This window comes from Talpa europaea (assembly GCF_964194135.1).
Source record: "Talpa europaea genome assembly, chromosome: 16".
NCBI lineage: Eukaryota > Metazoa > Chordata > Mammalia > Eulipotyphla > Talpidae > Talpa > Talpa europaea.
This window is the reverse complement of record NC_140084.1, coordinates 47,272,909-47,291,568: the sequence shown is the minus strand read 5'-3', so window position 1 is coordinate 47,291,568 and position 18,660 is coordinate 47,272,909. Positions and strand designations below refer to the sequence as shown.

The 18,660-nt window shown below is 52.5% G+C and overlaps 1 protein-coding gene across 1 annotated transcript; it reads right to left on the bottom strand.

The window, feature by feature from the left end:
• Positions 1-573: 573 nt before the first annotated feature.
• CD37 (CD37 molecule) lies at positions 574-5,490 on the bottom strand (the record flags this gene model as incomplete). Its single annotated transcript, XM_084257941.1, has 9 exons — positions 574-698; positions 1,800-1,883; positions 2,164-2,400; positions 3,044-3,148; positions 3,738-3,812; positions 3,940-4,064; positions 4,955-5,027; positions 5,127-5,201; positions 5,428-5,490. 9 exons carry the CDS (start codon positions 5,488-5,490, stop codon positions 621-623), a joined length of 915 nt encoding a protein of 304 aa, XP_084114067.1. The 3' UTR covers positions 574-620.
• Between the last annotated feature and the right edge of the window lie 13,170 nt (positions 5,491-18,660).

Sequence of the window (18,660 nt, the reverse complement as noted above, 5' to 3'; positions counted from 1 at the left end):
CTTGGTTTTTCAGCTCCTCCCTGTTCTGTCTCCCCCTACCACCTCCCCCTACCCCCATCTGTGACCCTGATATTGAAGGTTAACCCTTTCTATGCAGGAGCAGAGCCAGATGGGCCCTGGAAATATTTTTTTTTAATATAACAAGAGATATTTATAAGTGGGTGTTAGGGTTGTGACTTTTTCTCAGCTGGGCACGGAGCGGGGTGAGGCTTTTCCATCTCGTCTCTTCTCCCCGAGCCACTGGCTAGACTGTTGCTTCCCTCTCCCTCCCACAGAATGTTGGTTTGTGTTCTGACAGAGGATAAAGCTATTTTACCAAAACACAGGGGATTTATTTGAGCTTGGGGTGGGGAAATCACCTTGTGGGAGGGGGGTGATGAGTCAAGGAAATGAGGTTATCTTTGGGGGCAGGAAACTGGTGGCCGGAAGCCCCAGGTCCTGGGGGAGAGGAGAGGGGACAGCAGTGGGGCTGGCAGACACCTGGGTTCCCAGGGGAGTGAGAAGGCAGAGGGCTCAAGGGCTGGGGGCAAACTAGATATAAAAGAATTATTTACAGGCGGTGGCCACGTGTGCAGGGCTGGGTCTTGGGGAGGGCAGGGTCGGGTGGGGTGTGGGGAGGCCTAGCGGTACCGAGCGAGGCGGTCGTAGACTTGGTCCAGGTTTCTGCACAGGAATATCGACAGCATCATGAAGCTGAGCTAGAGAGAGAGAGATGCGGTCAGAGAGGGCGAGAGGGGCTGCTGGTGGTGGTGATGGCGGTGGCCCTGGTGGTAGCATCCTTGATTTCGATGGTCCCAGGTGAAAAGTGCCGGGGGTGGGGCTAGGGAAAGACAAGGCAGCGGATGGGGAGAGGGTCTCCTGTGGGATGAAGGAAGAGGTCGAAATGGGGGGGGGGATAGCCAGAGAGACCTGCACCTGCTTGTGAAAATGGAGCCAAGGAGGGGAGTTTGAGTTTGAGTTTGGGTTTGGATTTAGGGAAGGGAGTCTGGGGGAAGATAAGGAAGGTGGAGATGTGGTGATCAGGGTGGAGGGGCAGGAGGGCCATGACCAGGGAGGAGTGGGGGCAGAGTTGGAGCGGGAGGGGGAACCCAATGGCATGCAGCGCCCCGTCTAGAATTTGGGAGAGTGCCACCCAGAGCAAGCGCAGTTTCCTTTATTGAGGCTCATCTGCCTCCCCCTCTGTCTCTGCTTCTAATTCTGTCTTGCCCTCCAATTCCACTTCGACCTCCATCTGCGCGCCCACGCTTCGGGCCTCAGGTTGTTCCTCCTCTTGATTCCAAAGCGTCCAGGGCCCCAGGGCCATGGGCAGCTTACCCTGCGGGGCCTTGTCTCCCCAATTGGGGCAGGCATCCGCCATGCCCCAGCCACCCCACAGAATGCCGCTGCGCCCGCTGCTGCTCTGCGCACCATAGCGCCCGGTGCCGCCATCAGCGTTCGGGCTGGGCCCGGGGCTCGAACCGTCGGCACCCGGGGCCTGCGGCTGGGGATCCCGGTGGAGGGCGCGGCGCGGTAGTAGCAGGCTCAGCCCAGCCACACTCAGCTGCGGGGGAAGGGGAGGGACTCTGCGGCGAATAGCAGTAGGCTGGTCCCCCAAGAAGGGCCAATGGGAGCCGCGCAAGGAAGGGGCGGGGGTCACGCCTGTTTCCCGGGTGCAGCCCAATCAGGGCCCAAGGGGGTGGGCGGCAGGCGGGCTTGGGGCGGCGGGCGCTCTGTGACGCACGCGCTTTTCGCAGAGAACGGGAAAGCGCGCGTCTCGGGGTAGGAGAGCCGGGCGCGAGCGGGGCCGGGGCCACATTCACCTCGAGGAGGCCGACCCCCAGACAGATCCCCACTATGGAGATGAGGTTGTTGTGCAGCCACTTCTGGAGACTTCGCGCACAGCCCTGGGGGGGAGAGGAAAGATGAACGGTAGGGCTCACGCTGGGATTTGCCCGCGAGCCTGGCCCCCCGTTTTCAGCCCGGCCCGCTTCCCTGGCTGTTTGGGTTCTCTGTTCTCCCCGCTTCACCCCAGGCGTCAACAGTACAAGTCCCGTCCTTCCGCAGGCCCCGCCCCTGCAGGCCCCGCCCCCGCCCCTCCTGGCCCCGCCCCCGCTCGCAGACCACGCCCCGGTGGGCTCGACCCCTCGCGGGCTCCGCCCCTTTCTAGCTGCTCCGGTTCCAAACCTCGGGGTAGATGTGGCTGCTTGCGGGGACCGTGCAAAGGTCTGTGCTGTGTTGGGGCCGCGCCAGTGGTTGGAACCGGCTGAGCTGGGGGAAGGAGATGTTGTCGAAGATGGTGGAGTTGTTGGTCAAAGATGAGTTAAAGCAGGAGCAGGGGACGCGGTGCACTTCCGACTCGTTGCTGCCGGGGGCGGACATCGGCAGCCAGTCCTCTGGAGAGTTCCAGCCGCAGCAGCGCAGCTGGGAGAGGCACACGCGTTAAGGCGACAGGGACTGGAGGGGTGCAAGCAGATGATGGCCAACGGGGCACTGAGTGATGGTCATATTGGGGAGTAAGGGCTAAGCGGTGAATGCAGGGTGGGGGGCGCTGGGCTGGGCTGGGGTCACGACAGGGCCAGGACCAGGATCAGAAGTTAGGGGGACATCGGTGTGGAGAGATGAATCACAAATCCCTGTGTCCTAGGACTGGGGAAAACCACTATGGACAGATGATTGGGCAGTGCAATTCAGCCTGAGGCTGGGAACAGGCGAATGGCCTGGGAATGGAGACTCACGTGGGCCAGGTATCCTGGGAATTAGAGTCATTATGGGGTAAGGAGTGGGGTCACACAAGAGCCTTAGGTCTGAGCGCAGAGGCTTGTCGAAGTGATGGATGGAGCCACTCCCAGGTTCTGGGGGCTGAGGCAATGGCTCCAAAGTAGGGGAGGGGGCCTATATCACCCCGTGGCAGGAGGTGGGACAGGTGGGTAGGGTTTTTTTTCAGGGTCCTGCAGCTGGGCGTCCTGGCTATGTGGTGTGGAGTTTCCTTAAGGTAGGGTGAAGTCATGTCATGGTCCCAGAATAGAGGGAGCGGCACACTCTGGGTGACTGGGGTCTCACACACCTGAAACTGCACATAGTCCCAACTCTCTTCTGCCTCGGTGTCCTCTGGGTTCGTGCGGTAGTTCTGGATAGTCTCCATCACGATGTCCTTCACCTTGCGCTCCAGCTGAGAGCCCAAAAGGAAAGCTGGACCCTTGCTCACCTCTCCACCCCCGTTTGCCCCATCCATTCCAGCTGCTTCCCACTTATCTCAGCCCAGAGGGGCCCATTTAGGCATCTATGTCAGCCTCAGTTCCTCGCTGAATGGCTAGCTGGATCTGTGTCCCAACTCTTTCTGCCTCTCTCTCTCTCACTCTCTCTCTCTCTCTGCCAGTTCCTACCATAGACCATTATTTCTCCCACTGCCTCCCACTTAGTCTTTATCTCTTCTTGGAGATTTCTGCTGCCTTTTCTCTCCTTTCCTTTAGCTCTCGGCCCCTTGTGCTATGCCTTTCTTCCTTTATCCACATGGATGTGTCTTCATCTGACTCTCCTGGTCTCCAGCTCCTCTGCACCTCCCTGCCTAATCAGAGTTTGTTTTTCTGTCTTTTTCTGACTCTCTCTGTTATTCTTCTTTGTCTCGGACAGCCCCCCACCCCCAGTCTGCCTTTGTTTCCTTCTCTTTCCACCTCTGTCTCAGCCCCCACCATGCTTAACGGGCTTGGGCAGAGGAGATTTGTGGAGAAGGGCTTGGGGAGAGGGCAGAGTCAGCTCACCAGGACCCGCTGAGTGGAGATGAGAATTCCCAGGGTGATCTCTGTGGCAAACAGGAGCAGCAGTATCCCAAAATACTGGGGGGCAGAGTGGAGAGGAGAGACTGAGGCCCTCCCCAGCACACAGGGGCTGCCAGGGCCTTATGTGAGGGGCAGGAAGACAAGAGAAGAGCCAGGAACAGAGAGGAGGGGGCAGGGCACTCACAAGGCCCAGGAGGCAGCGGAGCTCCTTGAGGGCACCCACACAGCCCAGGAGGGCGAGGCCCATGGTGAGGATGCCTGCGAGGGCCAGGACCTTGGACCAGATCTGCAGGGGCACGAAGGACAAGCCTGGGGGAGATGAGAGGCAGCGACATTGGGTCCCCTGGGCACAGCTCCAGGCAACCCACTTCCCCACCCACACAGCCGCCCAGTTTCCTGGGAGCAGTTTCCTGCGGGGGAGGTGCTTTTTCTGGCAGCCCTTTCCCGGGGCCTCTGTCCCTCTTCTGGGTTTCTCTCCTCCTTTCTCTGAGTCTCTATCTCTGTGAGTCTCTGTCCCTGCATCTCTCTGGGTCTCTGTCCCTCTCCCCCCCATTGTCTCTCCCTTTTGCTCTCAGCCCCCCTTTAGCCAGCCCCTCCTCGCTCCCCAGTAGTTTGAGCCACATCACTAGTTCTGTGCATTGGATCCCAGTCACTTAACCTCCCTGAGGCCCCAGAGATGATGGTATCTATTTCCTGGGGTGGTTTTAAGAGACACCCAGGATGCACATGTGCCACCCAGTCCTCAACACAAGCAGATGCTTAGTAAATGTGAGCCAGCAGGATTCTGACTGCACCCCACGCTTATTGTCTTTCATTGTGACTGCCCTACTTCCTGTGTGGCATCCAGTAAGTCACTTCCTGCTCCAAGCCTTAAAGGAGGGGAAGGTTTGTGGGAGGTCCTGATAAATACCTGCACAAGACCTGACGCCCGGGAGGGGCCTGGGAAATGATCACTATTATTATTGCTATTATCGGTATGAACTGCTGATTTGCCAGAGGAAGACACCGAAGCTTGGGCTCAGCCGGTGGGATCAGTGGCATCAGCCACCACAATTGGTGGAGCAGAGCCCGGCACCTGCCTAGGGAGTTCAGCACGGTGGGCCTCCCTGGGACGTGGGAGACCCCAGGAGATCCCTGGGGGGAGGCCAGGTCCATGCCTGCTCCAGGAAGGCCCTCCCCAGCGGGCCCAGCCCCCTCACCCACAAAGGACACAAAGCTAGTCTTGTCGACGAGTATCCAGATGCCGAAGCAGAAAATCAGACCGCCCAGGACCTAGGGGAAGAGGAGGATGTGGCAGTGGGTACGGGGCGGGGGGCACATGGGGTCCTGGCTGGGGCTGGGGCCGGGCTGGGTGGGCGTGAGGGGACTCACGAAGAAGAAGAGGTTGAAAACGAAGAGGAGGTACTTGATGAAGCTGAGACAGCTCTCCTGGGCCGACATCTTCACCTTGACGGATCAGCGACCAGTGGGAGGGGGCACGGAAGAGATGTTGGCAGTGGGGAAAGACAGAAAGAGGCCAAGGTGGAGGCGGGAGAGAGAGAGGGAGAAAGGAAGAACTCAGAGAAAGAGGAAGTTCTAGGGTGGAGCCCCACCCCCTCCTTTACATTTGGGTGGCTTCCTTCTTGGTTTTAGTCTTTCTCAGCTGCCCCCTGGGACACACACACAGCGGTACCTGAGGGGCCTTGGAATGTGTAGGTGCCATGGCCACGCCCGGCAGCTCCTCCCAGGTCTCCATGGCTCAGGCTGGAGCGGCCCACAGAGAGGATCTGCTTGCGCCCACCTGCTTGCACCAGGACCCCAGGCGGCCGTAGACAGCAGCCGACCTCACAGATACTCTGACCTCACTGCCTGCTAACCTCTGCTACCTCTGCTTCCATGCCTGCACCCCCTTCCCAGAGCTGGGGCTTGTGTCCCCTCTCTGGATCTCTGTGCCCTTCTCTCTGAGTCTCCGTGGGCCTCTCTCTGGGTCTCTATACCCCTTGCCCCCCATCCCATCCTCTCCCTCCTGTGAGTGCTGCCTGCCTGTGCTTTCTCGCTTTATCTGCCTTTACCTGGCTCTGTGAGAGTGAATCTGGCTCTGTCACGCTTCTTCTCAGCAACAGGTATGACCAGGTATCTCACATGCTGGGCCAGGGACCCTTGGGAAGTGAAAGGGCCGCAGGCCCCAAGTGGGAAGGTCCCCGCGAGCTGGCGGGCAGCTGGGTGGTGTCAATATACCCAGCGGAAGCCCAGTTTCAGGCGGCACTTCCTTTTTCTGAGATGGGCCCCCCAGAGGAGCTGCATGGGAGGACGGGATTGAGGGGGGCTTTGCAGTGCTTGATCTTCTGTGGCCAGAGCTGCACCTCCAGCAACCTCGGGAGTCTCCCAAAATGCCTCAAGGCTCCCCACTCTTGTAAGTTCCAATTTCCTGACTTAGGGGACGTTCCTACCATCCTGAAATCCACGCAGGCCCAGGAAAACTGGCCCCTCTTAGAAGCCCAGCACCCTGGCTCCTGAGAGAGACTTGCTCATTCTTTTTTTTTTTTTTTTTTGAGCACTTCCAAATGAAACTAGTTGTCTTATTAATGTCATCAGAACTCAATTCATATTCCTAGATGTGTGATTGTCACACTGGGCTTTCTTGCCTCCAACTTTATGATGGAATAATTGACTTATGTAATTGTGTATATATGTGATGATTTGATTGGAGGTTCTGTGTGGAGTGGTTACCCTCATCAGGACAGTGACACACATTGCCATCTTACTCCCTGTGCGTGTGTGTGTGTGTGTATAGGTGGGTGGTGAGGTTTCAGGAGTACTATGCACAGATTTCAAGTGTGCAACATTGTTATTATAGTGACTTCCTTGTATTTTAGTGATCTCAGCACTGATTCTGAAAGTTGGTAGTCTTTGACCTGCATCCTCCAATCCCCCTCCCCCAGCCTCTGGCAACCCCCATTTTATTTCCTGTTTCTATGAAATCAGCTTTTTTTTTTTTAGGGGATTTTTGCATAATAAATTTTTTTTTAAGATTTATTTGTTTATTTATTTATTTACACAAGCACTGGGTACAGTCAGAAGCGCGGGAGGGTGAGAGAATTCACCAGAGCCAGAGCGGGGAGCAGAGCAGGCAGAAGGACCGAAGGACACTGCTGAGGGGAGCAGCGGGCGGCAGGAGAGGTCTGCGTGCCATGTGGGACCCTCGCCCGGCAACCGGGGATCGAACCGGCGCTGCAGAGGCTGCGGGCAGCTTCGCAGCCTAGCGCTCAACTGCTGTGCCACCGGGGAGGCCCTCTGCATAATAAATTTTAATTCAAAAAATTGCAAAAATTGGGGCCTCCCTGGTGGCCTAGGGGTTCAGTCTCAGCACCTTCACCCTTGCGGCATGAATTCTGTCCTGGCCAAGGAGCTGGCACAGCAGACCTCTCCTGTCTCCCCTCTGCTCCCCTCAGCAGTGTATTTCAGTGCATCTGCTTGTTCTGCTCCCCACTCTGTCTCTGGTGAGTCCTCTCACCCCCTGCACCTCTGGCCTGCACCCCAGTTCTCCTACACACAACACACACAAAAAAACTTGCAAAAATTAAGCAACATGCTATTTTATGATTTATAATGAAATTTAAAAAGACTACAAAATTAAAAACCTAATAATTCTATAAATAACAATTATAGTTGTTATTTGCAATTACAGTTTTCTAGATATCTTGATGAAAGGCACTTGGCATAATTAAATACTACTGTCAATGTGATGACTTCACTGCGGTTAAAACTATAGCACAATTCATCCTAAAACATTTAGCAGTGCAAAATTATTTCACTTGAGGAGTGTTTAATAATTTGAGTGCCAGGGCTTTTTGTTTTTACACTCCACATGTGAGTGATGACATGGAGTTTTTTTCTTGGTCTGGCTGATTTCACTTAGCATGCCCTTCAGTCTCATCTATGTTGTGACAAAAGGCAAGATTTCCTTCTTTTTTTTTCCTAATAGCTGGATAATGTTCCCATGTGTGTTATAGCGCGAAATAATTTCCAAGAGTGTGAGGCATTCTTGTAGCACCCAAACGTTTCCCTTTACATCTTCTTGTTCAATTACAATGATAGAAGCCTGTGGTTCTCAAAGTGCTGCCAAGGAACACCTGTGGGTTCCTGAGATATTTTCAGGGGTTCATGAGCAGAAAATTATTTTCATAATACTTCTCTGGAGTGTACAATGATTTTTTTTTAGAAGCTACAAAAAATACACGAGCTATTTTTACAGATCCAGTGCAGAAGCAGCTATAAGAAAGCACTGTCTTCGGGCCTCCCTGGTGGCGCAGCGGTTGAGCACTGGGTTGCGAACCTGCCCGCGGCCTCTACGGCGCTGGTTCGATCCCCGGCTGCTCCCCAGCCACCAGAGGAGGGTCCCACATGGCGCACAGACCTCTCCTGCCGCCCGCTGCTCCCCTCAGCAGTGTACTCCGGTCCTTCTGCCTGCTCTGCTCCCCGCTCTGGCTCTGGTGAATTCTCTCACCCTCCCGTGCTTCTGGCTGTACCCAGTGCATGTGTAAACAAAACAAACAAACAAACAAACAAATAAATAAATAAACATGCCTCTATTAAAAAAAAAAAAAAGAAAGCACTGTCTTCTTTTAAGTCAGAGTAAAGACATTAAAAAAAAAAAGTAGGGCCTCCCTGGTGGCTCAAGGGATTAAGCACAGCACTATGAAGTGATCCGCATCTTCCGCAGCACAAATTCCATCCCGGGTTGGCCACAAAGCTACCCACATGGCACAGCAGAACTCTCCAGTCTTGCCCATTGCTCCCTTCAACAGTGTGTTTCAGTTAGCCTGCCGGTTGTATTCCCCACTTTGTCTCTAGTGAATCCTCTCATCCCCCACACCTCTGGCCTGTACCCCAGCTCTTGTATGCATAAATAAATAATTCTTTAAAAAAAAAAAAAGTAAAGGGCCTCCCCTGGTGGCGCAGCAGTTGAGCACTGGGCTGTGAAGCTGCCCACAGTCTCTGCAGCGCCTGTTCGATCCCCTGCCACCAGCGAGGGTCCCACATGGCGCGCAGACCTCTCCTGCTGCCCGCTGCTCCCCTCAGCACTGTATTTCATCAGTCTGCCTGTTCTGTTCCCCGCTCTGGCTCTGGTGAATTCTCTCACCCTCCCGCACTTCTGACTGTACCCTGGTTCTTGTATAAATAAATAAATCTTAAAAAAAAAAAAAAGTAAAAGGATGCCACTATTCTCACTGAATTATTTTTGGTCTGGAAATCATATTTATTTTTCATAAAAATGTTACCATGTCAACAAATGGATTTTTTAATAATAATATATTTTAGAATTTTCTCAAGTTTTAGTACTTAAGTTTAATATGTAAACACACAACTCCCAAAAACACAACCCACATACATTATTGGGGTTCTTAGTAATTTTTAAGAGTGTAAGGTTAACTAAAAGTTTGAGATCCACTGACTTAAGCATATCTTTTTTTTTAAAAAAGATTTATTTATTCATGCATACAAGAACCAGGGCACAGGCCAGATGTGCGGGAGGGTGAGAGGACTCACCAGAGACAGAGTGGGGAATAGAACAGGCAGACTCACTGAAATGCACTGCTGAGGGGAGCAGTGGGGGTGACAGGAGTGGTCTGCTGCGCCATGTGGGATTCTTGCTGGGATTGAACCCGTACTGCAGAGGTTGCGGACAGCTTCACAGCGCTGCACTCAACCGCCTGGCCACCAGGGAAGGCCCAAATCTTTACTTTCTTTTTTTTTTTTTAAAGATTTATTATTTATTTATTTGTACTAGCACTGGGTACAGTCAGAAGCACGGGAGGGTGAGAGAATTCGCCAGAGCCAGAGCGGAGAGCAGAGCAGGCAGAAGGACCGAAGTACACTGCTGAGGGGAGCAGCGGGTGGCAGGAGAGGTCTGCGCGCCATGTGGGACCCTCCTCCGGTGGCCGGGGAGCAGCCGGGGATCGAACCAGAGCCGCAGAGGCCGCGGGCATCTTCGCAACCCAGCACTCAACCGCTGCGCCACCGGGGAGGCCCATCAAATCTTTACTTTCTTAACAAAAGAAATTCAAAGTTCATTTTGCGTGGATAAGCTTACTCCTTGAAAAGACTATGTGTCAGGGCCTCCCTGGTGGCGTAGGGGTTAAAGTCTCAAAGCTATCAAGCTATCACCAGCCACTGCACCATGAGTTCGATCCTTGGCCAGGGAGGTGACCCACATGACCTCTCCTGTCTCGCCCACTATTGCCCTCAGCAATGTATTTCAGTAGATCTGCCTGTTCTGCTCTCCACTTTGTCTCTGGTGAATCCTCTCATCCCCCACTCCTCTGGCTTACACCCAGTTCTTGTATGCATAAATAAATGAATCTTTGAAAAAATAAATAACTAGAAATAAAAAAAAAAAGAGAAAAGAAAAAACCTTGTGTCACTCCGTACTTAAACACTTGGTGGAAAGTAATCCCTATGACATACACAAACCCCACTTTATCTGGCAATAGACACTCAAACATGCTATGTAAACTATAATTCCTTTTCATTTCCCCCCAGCTTGTAAAAAACCAAACCACATTTTTCACTTGCACCAGGAAAGCCAAACTCTGAATCACTGGAATTATCTTTTGCCACGGACCAGCACAGCAGTAGACGATGAGGCCACCTCAGGGTTGAGAGAAGCGTGCAGGGTGGTCAGGGCGTCTGAGAAAGAAATGACACACAGACACACTTCAAGAGTGAAAATCTGAGTGTAATTTTCTTTAAGTTTGTGACCAGTATTTATATGTTTTCCAAAAGCACAGGAATGAATATCAAGGAAATCAGCTTGCTCATGGGCTCAGTCTATCACCATCAGGGAGGTGATCTACATAACAAGCAATGACCATTATAGAAGAAAGAAGGAAGTTTAGAAAGACAGATAAGGGATTAAAGTTTGTAGTTCTAGGAAGAGGGATAAGATTTTTAGCATTCTTGTAGTGGATCTTGGTGGTCCTTATCTTTTGATAAGCTTCTGCCTTTTCAGGGAACTTCTGCTGCACTTCCTCTGCTTCAGGCTGTTCTCCCCGCCCCCCCCCCGTCCCCCCGCCCCCCCCCCGTCCCCCCGCCCCCCCCCCCCCCCCCCCCCGCGCTGGTTGCCCAGCTGGATCTAGGGACCTTGGCGAAAGCCATTCCTAAAGATCACTGCGGGGGGAGGTGCAGCAGGTAGGGTTTTGCTGTTCTCCCCCTGCGCGCTGGTTGCCCAGCCGGACCAAGGGACGGTTAGCCCTAAAGGTCACTGCAGGGGGAGGTGCAGCAATCTTTATATGAAGAGGTTTTATTTTATTACGTGTATTTATTTGAATATATATATTTTTACGCTGTTGTTCATTTTTGTATAATTTTTTAAAGATTTATTTATTTATGCATACAAGAGCTGGGGTGTGGGCCAGAGATGCGGAGAGGTGAGAGGATTCACCAGAGACAGAGTGGGGAACAGAACAGGCAGATCGACGGAAATACACTGCTGAGGGGAGCAGCGGGCGCGGCAGGAGAGGTCTGTGTGCCATGTGGGAACCTCGCTGGCAGCCGGGGATCGAACTGGAGTTGCAGAGGCTGCTGGCAGCTTCACAGGCCAGTGCTCAACCACTGCACCACTGGGGAGGCCCCCCCTTTTTTTTTAATCATTTTGGAAGCAAGGAGCCGAGATTAAGTAAATCTTTGTCTGGGTTTTTGATTCTTGGCTGCCACCCCAGTAGGTTAAATTCTCTGAAGTCAAGGTCCCTGTGTGTCTTGTTGAACGCATGTTTAAGGGTCGGCTGGCAGTAGGGGAGTCTTATGTAAAATGTCAAGGGTTTGGAGGCAAAAATGACGGGGAAGAACATCATTCTCCCCTCCACCCCCTCCATCCTCATGTACACCTCACTCGAGTGAATGAAGCAAGAGGATGCACCAAGCTGAAAGCGTGGCCTGAGCAATGGAAGCCGCTGCAGGCGGCAGGCGCGGGAATGAGTGGCGCATGCGCGGCCCGAAGTCGCGGGGGAAGAGCTGCGCATGTGCAGATAGAAATGGCGGCATCCATGGGAGAGTGGGGGCGAGGGCGGGAAGGGCCGCGCCTGAGGAAGAGCAAGGAGCGTCGCGCGAGGCAACCCGAAGGGCCCGGAAGTGGTTCCTCCCCTTCTTCACCTTCGTGTTCACCTGCCTAACCCGATGGAAGAGCCCTGGCCTTGAAGGTAGGTGAAAATGACTTGGCCTGGGGATCCCCGAAACATTCCAAGATGCGGGGTGTGTGAGGCCTCGGGGCCCTCCCGAGGCCTGTGGTCACTGGAGTCGCCACAGGAAACTGGCTTCAGCCCCTTCGCTCGCCGAATCTCCTTTGCAACTAACCCTCGCCTGGGCCTGCGCTGCCTCGCCCCTCGGTCCCTGCCCATCGCATTCGCTTCATGCTTCCCGGCGGTGCCAACGGGTGCAGACTCATCCCCGGCCTGTTCGGGACCGTTTCGTGCTCTTTGAGCAACCTGGACAGCTGCTGGCTGCTTTTTGGAAGCTTGCAGCTCCAGGGACGGAAGTGGACTGAGGGGAACGAGCACTTCTGGGGGATCCTGGAATCCCCCAGAGGCCCTGAACCTAGGAGGGCAGTTGCTGGGCATCATGACACGGGGTGTCAGGCGCTGGGCTCCCGTCAGCGCCCTCCAACCTCGGGGTAGGGTCCGCCAGGGAACCTGGGGCAGGCAGCCTTAGAAAAGGTGTCCAGGATGGCCAGTTCACAGAATCTCGGTGGCCGGTGCCCAGAACTTCGTCACACTGGAGCATGCTGCATACCAATTTCCAGTAAATTAGTTTTCAGGAAGACACCCCTTAGTGTGTTCGTGAAGGCGGTTGTGTTCTCAAGATGGCTTTCCTTTTTTTTAAATTGACATTTAGTAGCTTTTTAATCAATATAACACGATTTTCCTTTTTTAAAAAATTGACAGGGTTTTTTTTTTTTTCTTCTTCAATTGCGGTAACAGGATTTTTCTCTTTTTAAAGTGAAACAGAGAGAGTTTGTGTTTCACAGTGAATTAGGCGACTTGGAAGTTCTCATTGTTTTGAGATTTTCTACGGCAGCGCCATTCGGTGGTGAGGTCCTGAAGATTGTGTGTCTGTTCTTCAGCTGAGTGTTTTATCACGTCTCTGTGACTTTTCTGATGTTGCAGTCTTTAATTTCCGGATATTTGGAGTTGCCTCCAATATCTCATCATGTTTTTAAGTTGTTTATATTGTCCTCAGAGAACAGACTCTGATTTTGTCACTGGAGAAGGGAGTGTGCCTGGACCACCTCAGTCCCATCCTGACCTCCCCTGAAAGATGGGTAGATCCACTGGCAGCTGCCAGCTGCTGTGCCCTGCTCCAGCTGCCGGGAGTCAGAGGGATGGGCTGAGGGCTCCTGCCCACAGGCCTGGAAATGGGCTCTTGAGACCCTTGGTCAGGATTGAAAAGGGGATGCTCTGGACTCCAGTGAGGGCAGGCAAGGAGTCAGGTTTATGGATGAGGGAAAGAGCCAAGAGAGGAGCTGGGGGACACCTGTCTGGTTCACCAAAGACTCATTAGTCCTCTGCCTCAGTTCCCCTCCCAGCCTGCCCAGACCCTTCCTCTTCTGGGGACTTCAGTACCCTGAAGCCCTTTCCCATCTCTCCACAGTCAAAGGAGGTGCTTTGGCAGTACCTGTCATGGGCGCCGCTCTTGGTCATTACACCTGTCCCCGTCCCCGTGTACCTCATATGTTGTCTCATTCATGGGATTCCCTTCTACCCACCTGTGGGCCTATGATGTCCTCCAGATGCCTTCCCATTGAAAACATCCCAAAGGAGAGGCGCCTAAATGGTCATGATGAAATTTGGCGATCAACGTATCTGTGACTTCGTAACCTCATTCATTTGGCCGCCATCACACATACTTCAAAGCCCACCTCATGGGCAACTCTCTATACCAACTTAAAAGTGTTGATGTCCCTGAACCCTAGACTGTGTCTCTTCCCAAGGCAGGGGGCACTATTTGAGGGGGCTTATGGAGCCCCCTGCCAGGCCCTGTGGGTCCTGGTTACCATTGCCACTGTGGTGGTGTTACAGAGCAACCCCAGTATAAAACGGGTTGCCTGACTGTGGGTCTGCACCTGCGCGCTTAAAGGGGACTTATTAATGCTAAACTGCATACATAACACAGAAGGTTGATAAAAGGTTTATTTACAAGGGAAGGAGAAATGAATGGCTCAGGGAGAAAAAGAAGGAGATAAGTTTGTAAATGCATCCTACCCGTTCCACTGACCTGGAATCCCAGTGACCCTCCGAGCTGGTGAAAAACCGAGTATGCCCTGTGGTCAGTTAAATACTCAAACAGAGAACAGTTGCTTAACTCCGCCCTCTGGTCCTTTCAACCTTCCCTTTGGGATCATGGGGTTTGTAGTTCCCCGTGTTTTGATGGAGTGGGGGTGCAGTCTACAAAGCCTGTATCGAGTTTGCTCAGGACATCCTTTCCCCCTAACAGTGGCACCCCTCTTCCCAGCATACGGGCTCTGTGCTAGTCGCGGGCAGCCATGCCCATTGGGCTACCGGCCCTGGGTGGGCTGGGAGAGTTTGCCGGCCGGGAAACCGCAGGGACTAGTGTGCCGTGTGGGCAGATCTCCCGTTCTGTCTTCCTCTGAGAAGTCCTCCATTTTTTTGAGAGTCAGAATTCCAGCTCTGGCTTTCCTGCCCTTTCCTTGCTGTGGCCAATTCAGATGGGAATCACCTCACTTCTCCTCCAAGGACCGGCCATCAGCCAAGAGAGGCCCAGGAAGTGGGTGCAGCAAAGTGGACAGGATATTAATGCACATGCGAATGGAACGTGGTGATCCAGGCATGGGCTGAACATTTTTCAAAAGAGATTCCAGGACCCAGGCAGACTTAAGTGCGCCTGCGATCCACACACAGCGGTTGGGGAACTCCAGGCTCGATTGCTGAGCACCCCACTCTCCTGTGTCCGCCTGTTTTTACCACAGGGCTAAAGCTGATGAATTTGCCTAGTGGACAATAACTGAGTGGGTCTCTCAGAACTGTGTGTTTGTGTGGTGTCTGTATGGGGGGTATGACTCCACAACTGAACAGAACTTGCCAAAAGGAGAGGGGTCAGTCTGTTGGCAGCTGGAGAGTAGGAGCTATGGATAAGAGGTGACTGGAATTCCTGAAGACCCAGAAATGGGTTTCCCTTAAATGCTCAAAGATCCCAGGATTTCGGATTGCTTAGGGCCCACAGGGAGACCTGCTTAGGTGTGCGACAAAGGAAGAAAAAGCAGGCATGCCCACCCTTTGGGCAGAGGTCCCAGAGATCTCGGGACCTGTGAAATTTCACGCTCCTCAGGTTTAAAGACTGGGGGACTGGAGGGGGCGGGGCCTGACGTCGCCCCTGTGGTGTGTGGCCCCGCCCCCACGGCCATCCTGCCAGCTCCCCTTCCAAACGCTCTGCCTCCCGACCCCCGCGCTGTTGAGTCCGGTAAGGTGGGACTGGGGGTGGGGGCGGGGGCGGGGGCGGGGGAGGCAGTTGCCTAAAAGATCTAATCATCTGGGTTTTCCACCTCCTTCCTTTTGGGAACCGGGTGCCCCTCCTCCTTTGTGTTCCCCGACCCCCATCGTAGTTCCGACTTTGGGTTTGGACCCTGCGGGAGGGGGTTTGAAAAGTAGGGTCTTACCGGACCAACCGGTGGGAGTGGAATGAAGATCTGGGTGTGTCTCCGCCGCCTACTCTGAACGTGCCCTCAGGCCCCTGTTGACAGTCCTTTGGCACCCAACGGGAGGTGGTTTGCATCGGAAAACTCACATTTCTCTGGGGGTTGCTGATGAGAGGTGGGAGAAGGAAGAGGAGTGTCTGTAGCTCCTTCTCCGCAGTAAGGACTCTGGGGTCCTTCGTGTCTGAAGTCGGGTTTCCGCAGCGCCCGGGTGTGTGGGGGCAGGTTTGCTTGGGACGGCTGTTGGCCACCTGGCGGTGCTGACAACACGGGCCGGCCCGCGGGAGGTGCCCCGCACTGGTCACTTCTGTTCCCCGAAAGTATGCTATGAGATGTAGGTACTGTCGTCCTCAGTTTCTCATCAGGAGACCGAAGAGTGAGTCAGATGTACAGCTCTTAACTTGTGGCTTCTGGCACTTTTATGTTGGAGAGTTTCAAACATATAGGAAAGGACAGCACAATGAATCGCTTTGTCCTCAGCACCCAGCTTGGGTCCTGAAGGACCGGCGACCTACCTGGTTTCATCCCCTCCTTCCCACACTGCATAAGTCCCCATTATTTTGAATCATGTGTCAAATTTACCAGTAAGTGTGTCCGTACACATGTCTAAAAAAAACCCATAAAACTATCATTACACCTAAACCACACAGCGGTAATCCTTTAATATCACCAGATGAGCAGCAATATCCAAGTTCTGTTGGTGGTCTCATCATTTTTTTCCTGAAACTTTTCTCTTAACAGCTTTCCTGAGATGTCATTCACGGTACTATACAATTCAAACATTTTAAAGAGTACAAGTCAATGACTTTTTTTTTTTTTTTAAAGATTTATTTATTTATTTCTACAAGCACTGGGTACAGTCAGAAGTACAGGAGGTGAGACAATTCACCAGAGCCAGAGCGGGGAGCAGAGCAGGCAGAAGGACCGAAGTACACTGCTGAGGGGAGCAGCGGGCGGCAGGAGAGGTCTGCATGCTATGTGGGACCCTCCTCCGGTGGCCGGGGAGCAGCCGGGGATCAAACCGGCGCTGCAGAGGCTGCAAGCACTCCCCAAGTCAGCGCTCAACTGCTGCGCTACCGGGGAGGCCCAAGTCAATGACTTTTAGTACTAAACTTGTTATAGTGTTATAGGACAGGGAGAGAGGCAGCCCAAATCCCGCAAACCTGCCTATTCTAAATGGGTTCTGCCATCCGCCGCATCAACACAAAACATAGGAGACTTTAATGGGAAGGAACTTTAATAAAACTAGGAAACAATACAGGTAAGGCCAAGAGTCTAGTTTCTAAATGAAGCACCCAAAGTTACCCGTCCCCTCGTGGGTAAAAGTCCATCCATATGGGATTGGCCCAGAGCAAGGCCCCAAGGCCTGCCACAAGTCTAAAGCATCTTCCAGTGAGGACCCACAGAAAAGGATCACAAACAACCAAACAAGCCTGGAAGGAAAAGAGCAAAATCAACATCAAGATAAAAGCTGCCATGGTCACCTCTCCACGGGTCTCATCCACATCTGTGTCACCCAGTCCACGACCAAAAGACAAGCGCAGTTTCTTTACGTGTCTCTAGGCTCCATGCGTCTCCTCCAGGTCTCCTGGCTCCATCCTGCTTCCTTCCTCAGTCTCTTCTTCAGCTTCTCCTCTTCCTGCTCAGCTCCACCCTCCCTTGGGTGGGGCAGGGAACCTCCCCCTTTCCTGGGGACCACCCTATTACAAACTTACAGAGAAGTCCATCTCTCACCATCATCAATTTCAGCACATTTTTTTTTAAGATTTATTTATTCATGCATACAAGAACTGGGGTACAGGCCAGATGTGCGGGAGGGTGAGGGGATTCACCAGAGACAGACGGGAAACAGAACAGGCAGACTGACGAAACACACTGCTGAGGGGAGCAGTGAGTGCGACAGGAGACGTCTGCTGTGCCATGTCGGACTCTCCCTGGGATCAAACCCGTGCTTCAGAGGCTGCAGACTGCTTCACAGAGCTGCACTCAACCGCCTGCCCCACCAGGGGAGGCCCTCAGCACATTTTAATTACCCCAAAAGAAACCCTGCACTCCATTGCCATAGCCCTAACTGCCCTGCTCCAATCCCAGCCTTGATATTCAACTGTCAATCTCCTTTTTTTTTTTTTCCAGATTTATTTTTTATTTATTTCTGCATAGAAGAACTGGGGTCTAGGCCAGAGGTACGGGGTGGGGGGGTGGGTGGGTGGGGTGAGAGGATTTAACAGAGACATAGTAGGGAGCAGAACAGGCAGATCAACTGAAATACACTGCTGAGGGGAGCAGCAGGGAGACTGGAGAGGTCTTGATAGTCCTCAGACTTTAACCCCTTCACCACCAGGGAGACCCCTCAATCTACTTTTTTGTTCTGTAGATTTTGCTATTAATACTGGACATGTCACATGAATGGAATCTTACAATATGTGTAGTCAGTGACCTCTACCATGTAGCATGATGTTTTCAGGATCCACCCTCATGCAACATGTGTAGTACTTCATTTCTTTTTATTGCTGAATAATATTCCATTATATGGATATACTATATTTTATTTATCCCGTTACCAGCTGATAGACATTTGGGTTTGTTCCCACTTTGGGGCTGTTACGAATAATGCTATTACATGCATTCATGTACAAGTTTTTTGAGTGGATGTGTTTTTATTTCTCTTGGCATATACTTAGGAGTAAAACTGCTGAATCATTTGCTAACTGTTGAACTATTTAAGGGACTGTCTCATAATTTTTTGAAAGGTTGTTTCAACTGTCATCCAGCCAAAACTCATATATTGCCAGCTGTTGCTATCCCTTAATCTTTTTTTTTTTTTTTTTTTTTTTTGTGGGACCCTAGCCGGAGGCCGGGGATCGAACTGGTGCTGCAGAGGCTGCGGGCAGCCTCGCAACCCAGCGCTCAACCGCTGCGCCACCAGGGGAGGCCCCTCCTTAAGAATCTTTGAATCTGTTGGTCGCCCACCCCTGCCACCTTTTTTCCCCTTTGCAATGTATTTGTTGTTAAAACTGGGTTATTTGTTCTGTAGTTTCCAACCATCTGAGATTTGCTGGTTGCTTCGCTCTGGTGTCATTTATTTCTTACAAATTGATAGTTAGGTTAAGAGATTGATTAGTTCCAGGTTCAATGTTCTGGCAAGAATATTTCATGAAGCTCTCCTGCCCACCAAGTCTATACAAGCATTTCTTTTTCCTCTTTCTCTTTTCCTTGACGGAC